Source organism: Halichoeres trimaculatus, unplaced genomic scaffold, assembly GCF_033239565.1.
Source record: "Halichoeres trimaculatus isolate MK-OKI-2021-1 unplaced genomic scaffold, fHalTri1.1 fHalTri1_scaffold_10, whole genome shotgun sequence".
NCBI lineage: Eukaryota > Metazoa > Chordata > Actinopteri > Labriformes > Labridae > Halichoeres > Halichoeres trimaculatus.
This window is the reverse complement of record NW_027437187.1, coordinates 21,168,415-21,191,344: the sequence shown is the minus strand read 5'-3', so window position 1 is coordinate 21,191,344 and position 22,930 is coordinate 21,168,415. Positions and strand designations below refer to the sequence as shown.

The following is a 22,930-nucleotide window of genomic DNA, read 5'->3' as shown; positions in this document are numbered from 1 at the left end:
ATCCATATCTGTCCTTAAAATGATGTATTACCTCACTCTCTTTGCTTCATTTTTTTGACAAACTCAGTATCAGTTGCGAGACATGCTGTAACAAAGTTATTTTAGACAGACACAAAGGCGTACAGAGTCACTGTGAGATTTTGTAATGATCTGGTCATATTTCAATTTCTGTAAAAATTGAGTTCAGGCGTGTTTACCGACTGTGCTGACAGACTGTTTTCTCACACTCCCTCTCTGACTGCCTCCCTTATTACTGCACCACTCCCATCAGCTTGTGATGATACAAGGTTCCTCTTTATTTTCATTCCTGGAAGCTTCTCCGAGTGGCTTTGTTGAATGCAGCACCTGAGGGTCTGAGTCCTGTTGACTGAATAACACTCCCCTGATGAAAAAAATTCAATCTGACACTCTGAGCTTGAGCTGCGAAGTGCATCTAACACCTTAACCTGAACAGTTTTTGTCTCAGCTGAACAAACCTGTCAAACCGAACTCACACAGAATCAGAAAAGAGAGCTGAGAGGAGCAGCAAGCCAGACATGATGAACAGAACATGCTTCAGATTTTAAACTGTATTAAGAATTAAATTTCAGTAGTTTCAGCTCAGTAGTGGAGCTCTAATTTGTTCATTTAGCCTTTTAAATCAGTCAGGAATTTCGTTACCATCTCTGATTATAATACATGAATAAAAATCAAATACTATATTTATCAGGGTATTTACTTTTAGTGTGTCGCCTCAGGCTTTCATGATAAAAAGGTGCTCAGTTGTTTCCGTTAATAGAGTACCTGATGTGAGGAGCCCTCAGGGGAGGGATAAAAGTTTGAAACTCCAAATTGAAAACTACTCTTTTAAATCCAGTCAGTTTGGTGTTGAAGAGCTGTGTATGCATGTATTCAAACTCTCCTTCAGTGTATGTAATGCATTTATTTTTACACACACACACACTTGAAGTATGTAAATGTGTAAAATTCATTCATGTCTCACAATAACAGTAAATGGAGATTAGGAGGTGAAAAGGTTTAAAGTGCACCTTAAGTTCGCAGCAAAATGAAAAGAACCATAAAGACACTATTAAACAAATATTTAGAATAGTTTTTCAGAGCAATCCCTTCATAAATCTGATTCAAATGTGTCTGAGTAGGTGAGGTTTGGAGGCATGAACAGCTGCTGCACCATCTCTTCACGTCAGAGCTGAACCTGCTGTGACAGGGAGCATTTTCCCTTCTTGCTGATTATACAGACGCTGTCAGCACATCCTGATAGAGGGTCTGTGAAAGTTTGGACTCCTCATGCTCAGAAAACACTGTGTCTTCTGTTCACTGATTGGATGCCACACAACGTGACAAGGTTTGTTTTGTTGCTGTGCAACAGATTAAACATTTCCACAGTTAGAGTAACCGTGGCTGAGACCAGCATGCTCTGCTCTGGATTTTTCCTATATAATTTATTCTGGGTGTAATCCTCCTGGAGGGCGGTCTGTTTGTGGAAAAGGACAAACATGTTGAACTGGGAGACAAGGGTTTAACTCCTGCAGCGAGTGTTTTTCCCTGCTGTGCTGTGAGCGGGAGCTGTCAGTCATTGTGTCGCTCAGACCTCCTGGAACAGGATGGGATTGGATTGGATGAAGGCTTGGCTGGCTCTGCTACACTTTGTCTATCTTTGAGTGTGCAGCTGAAGCTACAGTATCTGCAGGTTGGCATTGTTTCTAAGAAACTGGATGAGACCACACTAAGATCTCGGCCCGCCAGCTGGGCGGAGCCAGCCAGGCGTCCAGTGTGTTCACATTTGTGAGGAAAAAGCCAGCCAAGGGGCAGAGACGTCATGACTCACTCTGGAGTTTTTCTATCCACTCAACTTTGGCAAAGCTCTCCAGCACAAACTGCTCCCACCAATCATCCTCCCCGTGCTTTGATGTGGAGTGAAGGAGTCACTGCAGTGTGTTCAGAGCAGCTGCAAGAAAGACCTGCTGTCACTTCAGCTTCCCAAAAGCTGTACAGGATAGACTGCAATGACACAGCAAGGAGACGTGTACAATGTTTAGTCTTGTTGACAGTGACTAACCATCTTCTCTGTTTTTTTTCTTTTAATCTGTTGTCTCCCAAAGGTGCCGAATCAAAGGTAAAATTCTCATGCAGATGCATAGAAAAAAACCTGTAAACCTTTCCACTCAACTATCTCCCTGTTGAAGCACATCCTGATCCAAACTGTATATTAAACTGAAGTAATTGAACGTTGGATGGGAAACTTTTCCACAAGTTTATTCATGTTGAGATGAACTTGCTCTCCTCAGAAAGGGATGTTTGTGTTGGCAGGATCCTTTTGGACTTCAATCAAAAGTCTTAAACAGAGTCAGCTGGGAAATGGAAAAATGTGATGCCCTTTCAAAGATGCTTTGGGACAGACCTGAAAATAGCTTCAATAACTTTCTTAATGTGACGCTGTGGTTCTCATGGCACACAGAGACTATTCCCACGTAGCACAAGAAGACACATCCGCGTTCTGCTTAACAACAGATTCAATAAATAGTGTTCACTTGAACTTGTTGAACTTCTTCTCTTACACGATTCAACTCCCACTAAGAAAGTTAAACAATAATCTGAGCACAAATTAACATGTGGGTTCATTACTTGAAGGATGACAGCCTCTAAAAGAGAAAGATGACATTTTTTCTAAAAACCATTTAAGTGAAATGTTTCCATGATGGCTGATGAGAAACAGAAGCTTGTTTCCAGGGAGGAGCCTCAGCGCAGGACATGTGAACCGCTTGTTATTCAGGATCTTCCACTGGAAAGGCACAGCATGAGTAACACCAAAAACATACCAGACGTCTTTAAGGGAGTTTCCAAAAACAATTAAATAATAATGGAATGATTATCACGGTTCATTGTGTAATGATATCTGAGGTAAGAGCTTTAAAGTCACACCTGTGTTGAGGCCTAGGCGTAGTGATCATGGGTTTACACCAGTTTGGCTGAACTCAGGATGGTTTAGTTTACAAAACAACCCAACAACTAAACACTCAAGGATCTGATTTTTATTCATGAGGCAAATATTTTCTGGTAGACCACAGCAACATAGATTTATGCTGTGTCCCAAGCCGTGTACTTCTTGACTTACACTCACTTTTTTGAGTGTGTAAATGTGTTCACACACAAAATGCACAGCACTCAAAATGGTCAAAAAGTTGACTGTGGAAAGCTGGACACTTCTCACCCTCAATGGTTGCCATCTTGGTCACATAGAGGGAAGGGTAGAGAAGGATCGAACAATGGATGATGGTTGTAATCAATAAATAACAGAAGAATACCTATTAATGGCTGTGAAATGTGATCTTAATTCCTGTAAGTACAAAGCTGCTGTGTTTGATTTGGGACAACACTACCCTGTACGATTTCATGCACGTACACTTTATGTAAGAGTACTTACGGAAGTACGCAATTTGAGACACAGAGTTTGAGTGAATGTTCACTCTATGATCTTAGATTATCACTCACCATACTTTTACCACAATATTGAACAACTTGTATATTTCAGAAAATTACTTCAGTAAAGTATCTTTATTTCTGGGGAGTTTTTCTTCGGTCTTTTTATTATATATGTTATTTTAACCTGTAGATGTCTTCCTGGACATCCACTCTTCAGGACTTCTCACTGACAGATGCTACAAATCATAAAGTGAATTATTAAGCCCTGAAATCAGTTTGTTTACTTGTTTATCTTTGTGTTTGTTACATGTAATTTTTTTGTCAGGGCTAGAAAAGGACCAGAAATTAGTCTGAGGTGGCCACCATGTTGTTCCATATTCTTTCACTCTCTGCTGCTCTGCTGGGGCTCCTCTCAGAGTGAGCGCCAAGCTCCCCTGCCAAACCAGAAAACTCTCCTGCACATGGGTGCAATGGTATTAGGAAAGAAGAGAAAAAGTCACTTTCACATCTCATCAGTCAAGGGTTGTGAGTTCTTGGAGCTTTTTTCCTTAAGTGTAGTTGCTTATTTGGGGTTGCTTTGCTGCCTGAATGATCCCTGCCTGACTCTCTCCCAGCTCTTCACAACAATTGACTGTATAAAGAGTGAACAGTGTGGTGCCATCATTTACCATTGTACAATTTTGAAGCCAAAATTCCCCGTCACAGGCGCAGCCATTGGCAGCAGTTGTGCAGCCAGAGTCTGTGCAGTAGAGACTGTGAGGGATTTTGGGAGAATCTGAGTGGAGGCGGGGGACATTTTTTTTCTTTTGAGAGTTGAATCACTTCTTGACCCTACCTCCCGATATATTTTACAATCCCTGAAAAGAATACACAAGAACAGCAGCTGTCAATCATCAATAAATGTGACGTGAAACCTAATTTTTAACCTCGTATAACTAATGAAAACTCTCCAGAAAAAAAGAGGACTTGAATACAAGGCATCCAAATGATATCTTCAAATCACTACAACAATCAGACATGAGAAGCATTAGTATGAGGTGTATTCATTTTTTAAAGTTTGACCAAAGCACATCTGGAATGACTGGCGATCTGGATTTTTTGACCTATACTGCAGCCAGCCACCAGGGGGAGCAGTTTTTGTGGCAACCTCACTTCGAGCCCATTTTTTTACAGTCTTATCTTCACAATGTGAAACGAACATAACATGTTCTTGAGTTTCACTTTCGCTTCTCTGAGCACACTGCCCCTCCCCCCTCCCCTGCCTGCTGTTCAGTCATGGCACTCAGCTGAGAACTGCTTGATGCATGATGGCTGAGAGGAGCTTTGTTTGGTGTTATTTTGCAGCTGATCAGGCCAGTTGACCGTCTTGCTGGGGCCCGGGAAGTAAATGTTATCATTATTGTATTTTCGGGTATGTAAGAGGCCATTTCAAGTCAAAGGAAGCACTGCACACGCAAAAGCCAAGAGTGGTTTCATGCTTACATTCAAGCTGTAGCACACCTCAAAAGTTGCCAGCTCTCAAATAATGCCTAAAATAAAAGAAGTATGTGAAGCCACAAAGGCAGCCATCTTTGCACTGCTGGAAACTGGCATGAGTGAGAGACAGGTAGCCAGAAAACTGAAGATATCCAAGACAGCCATTCATTACACCAAGGAAAAGCTAGCCAAACTTGGTACCAACAATTGCAATCTGGTCAAGGCAGGTAACGTCTTTCTACCCTACGAGATGACCGTGCACTCATTTTTTCCTGTGTCAGGTGTTGTCAGACTGCCAAGGACCTTGAAAATGTGTGGGTGGTGTTGAGAGGTGTCACTTGTTCAGCAAGGTCACTTCGAAACCAACTTCTTGAAGCTGGTCTGAAGACACACAGGGCACGGAAGAAGCCCTTTATCAAGGAGAGGCAGAGGAAGGCCCGAGTTACTCTTTGCCAGGGATCACAAGGATTGGACTGTTGATGATTGGGTGAAGTTTCTCTTCAGTGATGAATCCTATTTTAAGTTGATATCCACTCCAGCCAACTTACTGGTTTGGAGGAGGCAAGGAGAGAAGCCTACAAACCAGACTGTAAAATATGAGGGTGGATTGGTGATGATCTGGGGTTATTTCAGGACAGGTGGAATGGGGCAAATGTAACTGTGTGAAGGGCAAATGGACCAGGTCACGTACAGGGCTACTGTTGAAAACAGTCTTTTTCCATCAACTGGAAAACTCTTTCCTGCCTTGAATGGCTAGATTTTCCAACAAGACAATGCCCCTTGCCACATGGCAAGGTCAGTTAAAGCCTGGATGGAGAACCAAAAACATTTGAACAATGCCTTGACCAGACCATCACCAGATCTAAATCCAATTAAAAACCTGTGGAACCACATCAAACTCAAAATGGAGAACAAAAAGCCCAAAAACAAAGCAGATCTATTTCAATTTTTGCGACAGGAATGGGCTGCTGTGACAACAGAATAGTGTCAGAAGCTAGTGGAGAGTATGCCAAGGCGCATGGCTGTGATTATCAAAAAATAGGTTTTGCAATCAAGTATTAACTCCTGTGTACATTATGCGCCTGAAACAGACCATGACTGTATATCGTGTATCGCAATAAAAGCTAAGGATATTGAGATGTTGGGTTTTGGCCATATCGTGGGGCTTTATTATGTACTGATCTCGAGGCAGCTCAGGGCACATAATCTTGTGACATCTCTGGTAATACCAGTCACTTTCAAATGAAAACAAACATAAGCATTTATTTTTTTACCACCCAGACTTTAAATTTTGATTGTGAATTGCACGTTGTTGAACACAAACGAAACATCTCTTCTAGAGTCATCACCGACTTTGCATCCCACAACCTTGTTTTGTATTTGAGCTTTATTTTGATGATCTTGCATTTGTCTCTTATTTCAGGTGAGCGTGCTGACCACCCTGGAGCGGCGGTTTAACTTGCAGAGTGCTGACGTCGGAGTGATTGCCAGCAGCTTCGAGATAGGCAACCTGGCCCTGATCCTGTTTGTCAGCTACTTCGGGGCCAAAGCACACCGCCCCCGTCTGATCGGCTGTGGGGGCATTGTCATGGCGCTTGGGGCTCTTCTCTCAGCCCTGCCTGAGTTTCTGACTAATCAGTATGAGATAGGGGATATGTGGAGGACTGATAGGGGTCGGGATGTTTGTTCGAACACCAGCAGCGGAGATGCTCAGCTGGATGAGCACGCTGCGTGCGCCAATAAGGCCAACACCAATATGATGTACCTGCTTCTCATTGGGGCCCAGGTCCTCCTGGGGATTGGAGCTACGCCAGTGCAGCCCCTCGGAGTGTCCTACATTGATGATCACGTGAAGAAGAAAGACTCTTCTCTTTATATAGGTGAGTGGTATAACTGTGTGAACAACTGCATGAACAAAATGTAAAGAAAAAGTATTTTAAAAGACAGCCACCTAAAGGGAAATGGGGATCTTTTGATGGATCCAGTGGGAGTGTAAGAAAAGCAGTGTTCACAGAAACAAATGGTTTTTTGGTCTGGAAAATAAAAGAAAACATGTTACTGGAGCACACTAATCTTAAAACTAGTGCAGCAGAAAGTTTTTTGTTCATCGCCATCAGGTTTGATGTTTAGATAGGTTGAGTCATCACAGTTTGTACAGTAAATTTATACGTGTGTGTGTGCGTTCTTCTGCTGCACACCATCTCTCTCTGCTTCAGGCACAGGCCCGCTCATATGAGTGCCAGGTGAGCAGATCTTCAGCTTTTTAATCTCCATTATGGCGAACAGGCCAGCCATGGGTTAAACGTATCTGCTTCACTCAATCCTCTCAAAGGCGAGATGCTGCTGATGTGGCTCTTTGAGGTTTAAAGGTGCATCCAAAGTGCTTTCTGTGCAAACTCCTGAATACATAATGGCTATTTAGGGATATGTATTTGCTGCGATATGTATATTTTGCTGTTTTGGTATATAAAAGGTAGATTTAGTACTGGGCTCGTTGAACCTGTGAGGATTTTCACTTTAGATGTGGCTTCTTTCTGCAAACCCCTCAGTGAGGTTTCCAAGCTAATAAGAAATAACTTCTACTTGAAAAAGCAACAGACTTTGAAGGAATTGGTTCAAGATTTTCACATTCCTTCTTTTGAGGGTGAAAGAGGAAAATCAACACCACTTCCTTCTCTGTATGGTAAATATGTAGCTTGAGTCAACAGCAGGTTAGGGAATACAGTTAGCCAGACTCTCGCAACCTGCTAAATTCATAGAGCAGCGCCTCTTAAAGTCATGAATAAACACTTTAATTGTGTGTGTGTTGAAGCTGTACAAAGTTGAAAAACTGTTTTCTTTTTTTCCCCTCAGAATATTGTGTTCTATGGCTATGCAAACACCGAAACTATCAAAAGAAAGAGTAGACTCTCTCCTTTAATCAGGAAAAAAGTTTCCTTCCTTCTGTCTTAAGTTGTAGTAGAACATAGGCTGGTTTAAAAAATAAAAAACACCAGTTTTTGACCAAAAGATTGGGAAAAGGAGCTTTGATAGTTTTTAGCAGTAGGCTCCGAAGCTCCATCCTTTAATCCTCTCCATGATCTCCATCGTCTTGTCTCACAATCGTGACACAAACACTGTTCGAGTGTGAGCTTCCTAAACTTCTTTGACTTGCAACTTTTGCCATTGTCTCTGTCACCTCACATCTTCTTCTCATAACCTATACCGATCTCTCATCCAAAGATAGCACCACTGCCACCTACAGAGGTCAATTTGTCAGTACACTAGTTTACAAGCCTCATACTGATGGACAAGCACCACTATACTGTCTCGTTAAAAACACAATTGACATCTGTAAATGTCATTGGCAGTAAATGAGTTAATTGGGCTGGAGAAAAGCATGAAAAGCTTGGCTAAGAGGCTTCTCACCCCTGCTTCATATTTACTATCAGGCATTTTTCTTTTCTTACATATGAATGGTTTTCCCCATTCTCCAAAGTTGAATCAGCATTTTTTGTAACAGGATTAGAGATTACCTAACTACAGCCATGTATTAAAATGTTTCCTTGTTTTGATGCAGACCTGCCCATTTGCTCTCCAGCCACATCAGCCTTTGATGGAGTGTATCAGATGTGTCTGCATGGTGTGTGCTGTTTGTTATCAGTTTGCAGCAGAGACAATGAGGGTGTGAATAGAGGATGAGTTCAGGCTGACACACACCCCTCTCCCAGAGCAGCATGCTGTGTGGCTGTCCTTTGTCACTCAAATACAGATGTGACCTGCCAACAAAGGCAGCACTGTGCTCTGTAATCACAGGCTCAAAGCTGGTTTCCTTAATGGTTGTTCGTTTGTATTTATACGTCGGGAACATGAGTGTTTTTTATGAGAAAACACCCTGAGCTTTGTTTAAAACAATGACCACTCATGAAAGACTCTGACATTTTGGCGCTGATTATGTGGTTTGTTAGCCGTTAGCGGTAAGTGGACTGTGAGCGATTGAGTTTTGGCAGTGGTAGGTATGGAGATTTGGTTCTGTCCTCCGTTGATAAGCTGCAAAGAGAGTTGGAGGAAAAACAAGCGGTGAGCAGCGAGGAACAATGCGGTATTGAGTCGCGCTCAGCTGATTGTCCTAATCCGTCTGCTGCAGGCATGTCATGTGCCCCCAGCTGCATGAATGGAGCAGATTGTCCGTAACTCTGTGAGATTTCCTTTCACAGACTGATAATGTATTTTGATTATTCACAAGTTTGCGTCAACAAGTTAACATTGTTACAGCTGTAATGGAAAGTTTTGTTACAGGGCACTTGTTGCCAAAGAGTCTATGCTAGCTTCCTGTGGGTTCTGCAGCAGTTGTGCAAGCTTTTTCTTAGTTTTTAGATTTCTGGCTTTACTTTTACGTCATCATATGCATGAAAGAAACTTTTAGGTGGAGATTAGAGGCACCCTGAGGGAGGATTCTAGAAAGGGAAACACCTTTTGAATCTGAGACTGGGAACTTTAACCTGACACCTAACACCTCTGCTATGCACAGCTTTGACTGAGTAAAGTAAAACTTCCTCTGCTAATGCTGCTCGCTCATTTTCACACTCCCAGATTACAAGTGTCTGTTTGCCTGCTGGCTGCTAGGCATGATGATTCCTTCACAACTTTAATTACTGATTTTTTCAGCTTGTCATTGTGAGGAAAGGTTTAAAACAAAGTCTGACTTCAAGTTTTGAGGCTGTGTAAAATGTTGATATTGAGACAATTTGATGGTTCACTAACCATGTGAACTCTCTATTTTATTAAAAACAGTTTTAAGAGAGATTGTGAAAATGTCATTTTTCAAGCGCACATTAAATTTCATGATTCAAACAGTTGGGACAGGGGCTAATTTACCACATGTTGCACTGTTTCTACTTTAAAAACTCCCTGAAACAACCGGAAACAGAAGAGCTTCCAAAGTTTTGAAAGTGAAAGTGGAATAAAGCTGCTTAACAGTTTGTGACGTCCTACTCTCATTCCATGATGCAACAAATGTTTCTCAGCAGGTTACAAGTGAAGACTGCAGGCTGGTCATTGTGGTATCCAAACTCTTCTACAGAGCCACGCTTTTGTAATAAGTGCAGATTCTGGTTCAGTGTTGTCTTGATGAAATATGCTAACTCTTCTCTGGAAAAGGAATCGTCTTGTTCAGAATTGACTGTCACCATACCATGATGGATGTTGGCGATGCCTCAATGTGATTATTTTATTAACCAACATGAAAGCATCATGATTGACCCTGACTCACGATAGCTAGTGGAAATGAAGCTGTGTTTTTCTGCCTGTTGCTGTCAGCACACATCATCCCCCTGTGATGTGTTGTTAAAGTTAGAGCCTGAGCTCAACGGCCAGGTGAAACCGATGTGCCTTTGATGGAGGAAAGTCCCGCCCTTCCAGAGCCCGGCAGTGCAGGGAAAGCAGAGCCGAGAGGCCTGGAGACAAGCCATAATTACAGAGTGAGGCAGGAATGCCAACCAGCCAGCCATGAGGTGGGTCTGAGTGGGCCGGGCTGTACATGCATACCACACAGGCCTGTGAAAAACAACTCCTCCAGAGGCTTCGGCGGCCTGCTTTTACTGTGTTCACTGCAGCAGACGGAGCTTACTGCTGTTTGAACAGCTTTTTAAAAAAACTCCCACGAATAAGTCTCTATAGAGAGCCCTGTGTCCCTGTCTGGAGAAGGTATGTTCACTGTCAGTACCAAGATTTTTTAAGAGCTTTACTGCGTGGTGATGCAAGTTCTTAAAAGGAAATATTTGAGTGCTGTCACCACCTCTGACAAAGTTTAAACACTGAGTCAAACACAAACACATGTATCTTATTGGATCATGTTGTTTTGCTTCTCAAGTCTAGACGTAGGCACTGGGCTCAGGCCAAAAGAAATAAATATGATTGGACAGATTGCGTCAACAGGATCTCTGTTCCCACTGCTCTATGACCTTTCACTATCCACTGCTAATTCTGGCTCTTCCCACAGGACCCCTGCCTGCATAAATATACTGTACAGGACACACACACACACACACACACAAACTCACAAACTCACACAGAAGGCTTTAGAGCTATAAACTCCACCCAGTTGCTGCTGCAGGTTTCAAAAGCTTTTAAACAGCTGAGGATTTCTTCATTAAACTATAATGTACAGTATGCAGTGCTGGTTTTACAGGACATGCATGGGTGCAGCCTGAATGATGGTATTGAGTCAATGAAATCACACAGATCTGGACATGTGGACGCTTTTTGTTGCATGATAAATATTAGAAATTTCTGATGGAGAAAAGGGTGTGAGCTCAGATTTCCAAAAAGACCTTTCTGAAAATCCAAATTCAGAGTTTCTCTCTGCTATAGCATGTGTACTGTCTCTGCTGTGTAAGCTTCATGTTGTGCTCACTGACGCCAAGTTAGCAGTTCTGTAACTAAACATAGGTACTGCGGTGCTTTAAGTTGAGTGCTAATGTCAGCATGCTGCAGAAAGCAACGTACACAATGTTTCCTATCATGACAACGGTTTATATTTAGCACTAAACATAAACATACTGCTGACTATATAGACAATATTCTGCAGGCCCAGAATTTGCATTAGTTGTTGCCTCTTTTACAAAGTCATACAATTTTTTCTTTAACCCAATAAATTCAAACTTTAACACGCCAGAAAGACTGCCTCTGACTTTGAACAGTCTTTTTTAAACTTTTACCTGATTGCTTTTACTACCACTGTTGAATTTTTGCTTCTCTTAAGAGCTACCAAACAAACATTCACCTGAAAAAAAACAGTATCACTAACACAGGGACAGCTAGCTAGTTATTAAATCTGCCAATATACCAGGTAGTTTAAAGTTTTGTTTGTTTTCTGCAGAGCCACTGCTGATAAAACCTGTCTTTGACTGTAAGTGACTGTTTGTTTACATTCCGTCTCAGCCGTGTGTAATCAGGCTGTCAATCAAACATGCACATGAACCCATCCACCCAAAGGTTGTAATGGTTAAAGAAGCATCTAATATTTTTAACTGTGTTTTTTTTTTTACTCTTTTATTTATCTATTTAAATGTAATTGTAACATCATGCATCATGGACGGAAAGCAGTGATCTAATGCAGCAGTGCAAAAAGTCTGAAGTGACTGTGAGTTTAAAAAGTGAACACGACCCTGTCAGAGTACGTACCTGACATGCTCGCCCTGTCTGGCTTGCAGCTTAACTACCAAACTAGGAATGACAGGCTAGCTGTGGAGAAACACAATGGTCCCTGTTTCCCCAGTCGAGGCATGAGACAAGATAACTACTTCTACCTGGACGGGAAATTTGCACAAAAATTTGCCTTTCATATCTCTGTATCTTGCAGCCAACCAGGTTTGCATTTGTTTTTCTTTTTTTTTGGCATGTCTTTTGCCACCATTACTGTGTATTCCTTAAAACCTATTACAGGAGTTTTCTTGTGTTCACTTCAGCTCTTTGGGATTAAATTAAAGTTCAGGTTTGTTAAGAAAAACGTTTCCAGAACTCGTAGTGAAGAATGTCTCAGAGGGATCCACGAGAGACTTGTCAACATTCCTGCTAAAATGCTCTGACTCCAAACACTTGCTGCAGCAGGGCGTTTATATAAGCTACTTAAACTCAGTGCATGTTAATGTCATCTTGAAGGATTAGATTCTAAATGGGTTTTTCCGTCCCTGCCATAAGCTGCATGCTGGGTTTGCCTAGCAACACCATTTTATCTCAACATGATAAACGGTGGTGCAGTAAATGTTCATCAGCCAGCCTCTGCTCCTCACTGTAATGAACTGTGTGACAGGAAGCTTAACAGTCTTCTGTGCTATGAGCCGAGTGACCCAGAGACGATGACTGTACGTTACACTGTAGTCTGGACCCCACTTCATTACCCTGAGCTGGTCCTAGAGGGGAGAGAAGGCAGCAAACATGAGATTATCTTATGTCCAACTGGTCAACAGCATGCAGCTGTTGTCTCAAAGCTAATCAGTAATTATCCCCAATACTGTGAGTATCATGTAGACGAGTCAGAGAGGAACTGAGGGGCATAATGTTGAGCAGATGGAGACTAATCGCTTCATGGAGTTTCTGGTTTTGATGAATAGAAATTCTCTGTGATTGATTAGTGATTTTCCAAGAAAGTTTAAGAAATGCTAGCAGTGCAGAGGCAAGACATATGGAGGCGGTTCATGCACATCAATAATGTAGAATTTTTCAGTGGCAGCTGACTGCACATAGATGGAAAGATAAAGGAGTTTTGGTTTGATGCATATGGGCGAGGTTTGCTAAGATATCAGATGGTGTTAAATGAACCTGAGATGGGTGAGACCATGGTTGGTCTTTATTTTTTTTAACATTCTCAAATTTGTGTTGTGTGAAAGACCGTGTAGAAGCCGTGTCATCTGGCTGCTCGTGTGTAGGGATTCACCTCCCCATGTCAATCTGCTGTTTTTGTGGCTTAGTATCGCAGTAACACTGTGATTATCCCACTCTATGCTTTTCTAAATCTACAGTTCAGCCTCTATGATGTCTGGTTGTCATATTTAAAAGAAAATTCCAAAGTTCGTCACTCAATTCCCAAATAGATGGAAGAAACTTTACATATATTCAACAATTCTCAGGCCCACAAATTATAATTATTGAACTTTCTGTACTCGGTAGCTCTTTGAACTAACCCACATGGGCACATCTGTAGTTACATAAAAAGCTAAAATATTATCTTTTGGTATCAGTCTTAACATCACAGTTATATCAACAAAAAAGCAGTGAACCGGTCCTTTAGTACAATCTGATAAAGTAAAATCAGACCATCAGTCAGATCCTGTGCCTCTTTCTTTAAGCTGATTGATAACATTTATTTGTAGAGCATGGTACGTTCACAGCATGCCTAGGATTACTAAAAACTGACCAGTCTAAAACCTGTCCCTGCAACCACCTTCACTGTAGCTTTTCTTTAGTTTCATCCTTTCTAGAGAAAATCCTACAGGCCGCTTTTCCAAACCTGCCTTCATCTCTCAGCTTGACCAGGAGGACTCTAAGAAAATGTGAGTTTGAGGCTGTGAAATGGGTCAGACCTCTGCAGGAAATGGATCAGTGTTGGAAAACAGACATGAGACCCCTCAGGCTGTCTCACCAGAGCCTGCAGAGCCGTATGGTGAAGCTTCTTGCCATTGCCATGAGCTCTTTTTCTCCATTTCTTTCTACCAGGTTGCCATCTGCAGCAGCCTGAAAGGTGCTCTGTTTGGCATCCTGCTTCGTCTTGTCACTTTTTTTCTGGCTTTAACATGCCTGTTGTACATTTTCCCCTCCATCCTGAATCCCTGTGGCCTCAGTATACCTCACCATGCCACCACACAGCCTCCTCTTGGCAATCTGGGTCAGGCTCTGTCACTGCTGATTAAAAAGGGGATTTTTGTGTCATCCACGGGGGAGGAGCGAGGGGATAAGAGGTGGGAGGAGACGGATCATAAACACATCAGCAAGCTGTTGCCACAGAAACGGCCGGTTGTTGGGCTGATTGTACTATTGGATTGAGATGCTCAGTCCTGCAGCTGTCACTGTGCTCTGCCTCATCTCCAAACTATGACCAAACTCACAGGGCTGGAGAGGCCAGCTGCTGGTCAGCTCTTTCACCGGACTTCTCAATTTGTTCTCTTCCTCTCTTAAATGTGTGCCGTTAAGTGTACAACAAGTCCTGACCTTGGGCAAGGTCTTGGCTCAGGAAATACGGATTCACACTGCACTTGTGGCTTTGCCACAAATCCCAAGCCTCATTGATTAAGTGGTGTGTAAGTGGTTGCTCTCTGGGCTCCTAGGATTACTCAGAAGCATGTTCAGCACTTAATCCTCATATCACTGATGGCAGAGAGTGAGGGATAACAGAGCCTAATTAAATGGACTCTGATCAATAGGTGGGCTGTCTTTATAATTGACTGTTTGATTTAGTCAACTTTTATTTGCTCAGTGTGCAAACAGAAGTCTGTTTCTCTCTTGCTTTCCTCTGTTCCATCAATGTTCAGCTTCCTTTGACAAAGCCTGAGGCTAACGTATTTTAGCATCACAGAGCAGCTTCGTTTCAAACAGGGAAACTGTGTCGTAAAGACTCTTTGATGAATGGATCTATTTCTTTGAGTATTGACAATACATTTGTTTCCTGGATGCAGTATTTGTGACCTTAAACTTGGGAATTATAATTCAGAAGATGCTACTAATTAAGGGGAAAACGTACGGTGAATGAGTTGTCGAATAGATTCTTGGAGCAACACACTGTAGACAGGATCAAGTTGACAGAGTAAAAAGATTGATTTATACAAAAAATGGTCCCTTCAGTCTCAAGGTTAGTGATGCTTCCTCAACACAGTAGCATATTCTTAAAAGTATCCTCGCTGGACGAGTTGACGAGAAACAACTAGTTCACCTGTTGCCCCAGCTGGATGTCAGAACAGGATGTTTCTCCACTTCTCCCTCTCAGGGTTGGTTGGACCCTCTTCAGGCTGCTCTCACAAATGTGCTCTGTGAGACTGTCTTTATTTACTGTCTCTCAATACTACCCTGAGACTGTTTCCACAATGTGGTGAATTGAGCCGGCATTTCTTTTTTATGGTTTGATTTGAGATGATTTGTGTGATCAGATTGTCTCTAGCATCACTGTGTTGTTGCTCTTTAAGCACCGATGGACGTGTTTTGGGGTGTTGCTAGATATCCAATCCTGACGTCATTGGCTAATGTTGTAGATTATTCAATTTCAAAAGATTCAATAAAGTTTGCTTGTGATTTGAAAGGATTTGTTTTTGATTACTTAATTCTCGATTACATCAATTCTTACTGATATTTCCTCTTGAGTGCTGGCTCATTTGATATTTTAGTTATCAATTCTATTTCCATATTTCATACTACTCATTTAAATGTCTTACTTCTCTAAACTCTTTTTACATCTGGCCTCTTCCTCAAGATGCACCACATTTCTCAATTACACTCCCCTCCCATTTCTCACACATTCCTTGAGAGAAGAGTGGAAACAGGCTATTGGCATCTTTATCCTGATAATTAGCCCGAGCCACCTGCAGGAGAAGCTGGTACCAGCTGCTGTCAGAGAGCCCTGTACCTCTCTGTGCTCCTCGCCTTCAATACAGCAGCTGTGGCTCTCTTGCAGGGACACACACATGCTCTGGTCTCTTGCTCTTTCTCCTCAGCGCCTTCATCCTAGAACCCGACTGGCCACAATGTAGACCGTGGGCAGGTCTGTCTCAGCTCCAGGAAAACATCTGAAGCGGGATTACAAACAGATCACTGTGGCAGGGCGGAAAGACAAGGCTTTGCTCTGTCACAGTTACCCCTACCCCCTGTTGATCTGTCTCTCTCCTGTTTTTCTCCCCAGCTCTCCCTCCTGTGCTGACCCATTGCTCAAAATGTGTCTGAGTCCTCTGTGCGTCCAGCATCACATTAACGCTCTGTTTGACGGCATGCCCAGGCTGTTTATGTAATCTGATGGCACAGAAAGTCCCTTATTGTCATTATGAGCCCAGTGGACGCTTGTGTTGATGTAATCTTTAAAAAATGCAAACCTTGCACATAAGACCTGGTAGCACAGATTCATAAAACACTGCTCATTGTGCAGTCTGCTGTCTGGTGACAAGCTCCTAGTCATAATTAGGAGTGTGGGTTTAATTTTGTATGACATGACAGAAAAACAAATGGACTTTATTTAGAGCTTACTAAGGCTGGTGCCATTTAGGTTAATGAGAGCTTTTACTGCTTCCTGGAATAGTCAGAGTGATCACACAAGGTTAATTGGACTCAAAGATTATGTGACTGGTTAAAGTAGCCTAATGTCATTGACCTACAAGAAGAAGAAGAGCTTGATGCCGGAGGAAGAAAGTGTCTCGTACCTGTTTTGTGAAGCCACACGTATTTAAAAAAAAATAGGTCAAGGAACATTTAACATTAAAAATATATATATATTTCCCTACAAAATAAATCTACAGTAAGCCACAGATCAAAAAATACATAATCATTAACTTACCGTTTGATTGTTTCTTTAAGCAATCTTTTATCAGTTCAGTAAAATGTTGAACTTTTTTTCTCAAACCCAAAGGTGGTATCCTCAGAAATCTAGTTCCAGGCAAAGCCCAAAGAGGTTTCACCTGATAAAAAGCAAGAATTTAATCTTTTTACTTTTAAAAAATGATAATCATCAAAGACTCAAAGCATTTAATAGAGTATCAAAATAGATGGCAGTTAACTACTGATGTTGCTCTGATATGCTTGCAGTTTTAATTTTGGATATATATTAAGATCTTTAAACATCAGATATTCCAATTAAAACAACATTAGAGACTTAATTACAACAAAGATTCTCAAATTTTTAGCCCATAACCCAGAGAATGGTGGAGCCAGGGCTTGGTGACTAATTGCTGTTAAAAAAAATAATAAGCCAATCAAAAAACAGACAAAAACTTGAGATACTTATTGTACCTGACCAGTATAAAATTAGACAACATTTATATTTTTACAATATTGTAAGCAAAAAGGGAAAGTGACCTAAAAACTGAGAGAAATGTATTGCAATAATATTTATTTATTTATTTATTTCCTTGCTTTCAATGAGGTCACAAAATTTAACACTCCAAGTCCTTAACACAACTTAATGCACAGCATAATTTTTTGCTTTTATTTTAGTCTTGCCCACCTGATAATTGTCTCACCTTAAATAACTGAAGACAACACATGTATGACTAAAATGCTTTAGCATGATATAGAACAGCTTGTGCAATGCTGCTGTTTCTTGTTATTCCCTTTCATTGAGACTGTTTGTTCTGCAACAATAACCTTTGCAAACACGCACAGAGATCAGATAAGAACTCTCGTGATCCATTTAAATGTCAGGTGACTTAAAACAAACTTTTAAATGTTGCAATAATAAACATGAATATAGGTGCATTTCCATCAAATGCTTTTGAGGGCCTAACTAGACCCACAGTTTCAAGAAATAAGAGCCTTGGATGTATTTTGCACCTGGTTGTAAACTGAAAGATATGATTGATATCTGGAGTGAGACCAATGAAGGTGTGAGGTGAGCAGGTGGGTGGAAAAGGTCAGACTAAGACTGACTGATGAGACGTGGACTCAGGTGTGCAGACGTGTCTGGTGAAGAGGTGGAAAGTAGCAGTGGGTCTAATGAAACAGTAGGATGGTTGGTGGCAAAAGTCAGCTATACTTCTAAATCTGACTGCACACTTACACTGTCAAAGAAACTCAGAAGAAAACTAATTGTTTTCAGCTCTGTGGTGGAAATGTTGATCTGTGAGTTAGACTCAGTTGAGGGAGGCGGGGTCACCTCTGATTTTGTGTTACAGGACTCTTCTTCATGCAGTAGTTTGATTATTAAACAATGTCCGTATTTTTAATTTGTTCTTGATTCCTAAAAGAATAACCAGGAAATGAAGTCAAAAATACAGAGTATGTTATTAGTTAAATATAAAGGCCTTACTTCATCTGGTTTTACATAAGAGCGGTAGAAGTCAGTTTTTTAGAATGACGAAGCATTTATTTTCATGACAGGGCCTCTTTGTATCTCTTTACATAAAACCTTTCTTTCCTTCCATCCTGTCACAGTGTGTTCTACTTAAGTGATTTTTTTCTCTGTATTGTCATCCAAAAAGTCATGGGATGAGGCAGCACAGTTGTCGCTGCTATTAAATTATGAAATAGGACAGAGATCTGTTGGGGACAAAGGAACGTCTCTCAGGAACAATGGAAAATACAATCAGCAAAGCTAAATCATCATATTTGCAGCATTGTTATTGGTATTCTGTATATCCATGGACTTAAAACTGTCCAACATACTTGCACTAAAAATACCAAAATTCACTATCGATGTTAAACACTAGATTTCAGGAAGAGTGACCAGTAACAATTAAGTGGTCGATTAAGGATAAATAAAGGTTAGAAATGACTGTTTAGTTTAGTACAAAACTGATGTTTTGCAGAGAGAGTCAACAGCTTTTACTGTTTAATTTGCTAAATTTTGACTGGTAGTGATGTCTACCAAGCCTCTGTGGACTTTGAGGTATGTTTAAGATCGTAATCCTGCACAACAACCTCGCTGCAGTTTCCTAATAGATGGTATAACGTTTTCGTCAACATTGCCCTAATACCTGATTGAATCCTTTGCCACCGCTGAAAGAAGCAAAAAAAAAAGCCCCAGAGCAAAATTAATGCACTGCCATGCTTCACTGCCAGTAGGGTCTCTATTGAAATGAGTGTATTTTATGTGATAGGACTACACATAAAAATTCAACATGGCTCTAATTTAAAGCTTGAATCACATTGCATGGAGAGTTTATAGATTTTGATTTATTTAACTTTTATCAAGAGTTAGGCTATTGCATACTAACTTTTACTAAGTAAAATGCACAGTATCTTATATTACCACTTTGATTGAATAATAAATAAAGCACAGCTAAAATGATTTCTATGAAGATCATATACATTATATTTATTGTGGCTGAGATAATATGCTATTCTGGCAATTCGATTGTATCACGATTTATTGGGCCAATTAAATTTAAATTTCAATACTTTTATATGTGAGTGTTATTTGCATTGTTTGGACGAGGGCCACCAGAGACCAAACAGCAAAAAAATGTCAGCCAAAGCAGCAGCAGCATAAAGCCAGATCCTTTGGCTTTAGAGTCTGAGTCTGAGAGTCTGAGTTGTTGTATTTTCCCAAAACGTGAGGTGACATACCACATATGCTCACACAGGGCATGAAAATCAATAATCGAAGTATTTAAATCAATATGGAATCGAAATCAAAACCAATCATGACCTAAAGAATCGAAATTGAAATCATATCGAATCACGAGATTGTTGGCAATACCCAGCCAGTTTGTAAACAAAGACTGAAATGAAGAATTTGAATTTGAAAAAAGAAGTTGATTTTTTGACAAAGAATCACGATTTTCATATTGCCAAACAAAAAATTCAGATATATCATGTAAAAATTATTTTCCCCCACCCCTAATATTTATGTGTCAGTAAATATTTTTCTGAACAAAACAGCAAAATGTTGATAGCAATGTTACTTCAAGTAGTTCTTGCAAGTTATCATTACTCAGATTGAACAATACATTTTTTTACATACTGAAGTAATATGGTAGATAAGGGAGTCTAATAGGCATTTAAGCTTCCACCTGATCCAAACGTTGCAGGGGCTAGTTTTCCACTTCATTGTTGTACATTATGTCTGGTTTTTACAAGTGATAGGATTTTCATTAGGCATTGTTTGTTTTATGTTGTCAGAATTATTTGTGGCCATAGCAAACCTCTGCAGTTAGAGGAGAATGAGCTAAGATGCTGTTGTATGTTGTTTCATTACATCACCGACTTCAACTTAACGCAAAACATCTTATCATTTTACACAAACTGCTCATTTAGCTCAGTGAACTGCATTTACCTGTCCAGCTCCATTAGAATAATCTTATCAGTGGTCTAGACTCATAATAGGCCAATGTTCAACAGACCACTGACATGAGGCAGTGATGCCTTCAGGGAGGCCAAGTGTTGACCTCCTGCTCAGACCTTGACCTCTCGGGGGGCTTAGATTGAGCCTAAGCTGTGCTTAGCATGACAGGGGTTCAAGGGGTATAGAGCCGCTGAGAAGCGGGCGTCTCTGCAGCACCACAGCACCGGGCGACGCCCTGCAGTCACCTCGCTGCTCATCCTTAAGGGTCAGGATGCTAATAGTTTTAAACGTGCCTCTAAGCTGCACTTTTTATAAAGCAACCATATGGCATCAGTGAAACCGTTTGAACACTGGTCTGCTGAAGTGTGAGTTGGAGGTTAGCACGGTGATAAGACGATGTTTTGGTATCAGATCACAGCAGGGTGTGTGCAGAGGCCTGGTTTCAAATTTTTCAATATTTTGACGTAAGCGGAAGTTAAAGTAGGATGATCCTGATGTAATGGCATTTGTATCTGAGATGAGAGCTGACTTTAAGCTTTGGCTTGTTATTTAGGTCAGGGCTGGTTAGAGCCAACAGGGTTACTAAAGGGTAAATCTCACTGCTTTTTCTCCAATCACAAAGTTACAACTGTGATTTGTGCTCATAATGTTGACATTGATCAAAAAATAAAGTGTCTGTGAGTATGAAAAGAGTCCTGTTTACTGTTTATGGATTCAAGGCTTTAATGGCAGCATGTGATACTTATGCTTAATGTATGGGGTTTTGGCTGGATCACATGAAATTAATGGGGTCAATTTGTCAGATTTAATGGAGCTGTTGAATTTTTACAGAGTTTTCTGGCACTTTATAGACTCTAGATAGCAAAACAGGAAAAATCACGGCCCATCCATGCATCTGATATTTGGAGTATTCGAGTTTTCAGTGACAAAGAACATTGAAACACCCACTGTATCATACAGAGAAATGTGATCCAAAGCAGAAAACTTTTTTTAATTTTGCATTGATATTTTAGATGCTTACTAGGAACAGAGAAAATTATTTCATCATCAGCAAAGTTATTGAAATTTTATGTACGGTTTGTAAAAGCAATGGTTTGATTTTTTTTAAGACATCTGTGTGATGCGACGTTGATGCTGAACCTTATCCAATCAAGTTGGCCAAGGTGTCTCTTTGGGTGAAATTTGCAGTCTGATGCTGTTCTTTCTTTAATATGGATCACTGAAGACTTGGCAGCCTTGATATTGTCTGTATTTCTTCAAAACACACTTCACCTTTGGGGCAGCTTTTGCATTACTTAAACAGCTTTGTTAAAAGAAGAATCCTGTTTAACAATTTGGATAGACCAAAGTCATTCTCCAAACACGTCTGCCTTTTGGATTAGGGGTCACACTTAACAGATTTTAGAGTCTGTACTCAGAGGATTTCATTCTTTAAATTGACTCAATTCCTGGCAGCAAGTTTGTTTTTGTTGTTTTTCACAGGTTCACATCTCTGGTGTCAAACAAATGTCAGAGAGTCAGTTAGCAAGAGTCTGGAGGATTACTTTGCAAATGTCATCCAAAAATAGGAGAGGAATCGGTGCTTCAGAGAGATATTCAGTGAGAAATGTAAGATAAAAATATTGTCAGTTCCCCTCAGAGTGCCTAAAGACAGACGACTTTGAGATCGAGATCAGATGTGACAGCAAAAATAGTGCAGAAGAATAAGCAATAAAACAACACTGAGAAATTTTGGCTCTGATTTCAAGTGAAATGTTAACTTTGTTCTAAAACATCGACATGTGATTTATATAAACATTATTTCTTCAGACACACAGCCCTCTATAAGCATAACTTGATAACATGCAGGGTTTCTGTGAGTAGTGTTTAGCAGAGTCAAAGTGTGTTATTAGCAGATGTAGTGGGCAGTAATTTGAGAACCAAAAATTATGTAATAGCATGCTTGCTTTGCCTCTGACTTGTCAGTGACGTTTGAAGACCTGATATCTAATAAAATGTCTTTGGAGGCTGCAGCAGGTTGTGAATCATAGATACCTGACACCTGCTGACATTTCTGCTTAACCTCAAAACTTACCCAACAGTAATAAGCAGAAAATATTGACCTCTAAAAAATTACAGAGACCACAATGTAATACTGGCACACAGGGGAGAGGCCCAAGTCAAACTCTTTTTATGGGCTGCAATTTGAGTCTTTCGCACAGTTTTTAGGTCATAATACATGTTGCATGAAATAATGTCAGCGCTCTGTTACATTAATGCAACATCTTATACATTATGATTCATCTGTACCTCCTAAAGATGTCTCCCATTAGTCACTTTATGCAGCTTCTGCATGCAACATTTTTTTCTAATAGTTACTTCCTCCACCTTGACAACAGAATTATCTGATGAATAGGCAGCCGCAGACCTGGTGGAAATCAAATCCACAAGTATGATAAAAGATGGTTTCATTCAAACTGATACATACTTTGTTCTTTCTATTTCCCCTGACCATTATTGGACCAAAAACCAAATCTTAGCATTGAACCATCATTTCAGTCCAGACAATATATTTTCCCTAATCCTAGCCCAGCAGTT

The 22,930-nt window shown here is 40.7% G+C and overlaps 1 protein-coding gene across 4 annotated transcripts in view; it reads left to right on the top strand.

Annotated features, from left to right (window-relative positions):
* The window catches only part of slco3a1a (solute carrier organic anion transporter family member 3A1a), a 132,766-nt gene that overhangs the window by 98,532 nt on the left and 11,304 nt on the right, over positions 1-22,930 (top strand). For all 4 annotated transcript variants that reach the window (XM_074678301.1, XM_074678302.1, XM_074678300.1 and 1 more), the window contains one exon: positions 6,323-6,779. In XM_074678301.1, the coding sequence (XP_074534402.1) occupies positions 6,323-6,779 (457 nt within the window). The remainder of the gene's footprint in view (positions 1-6,322; positions 6,780-22,930) is intronic.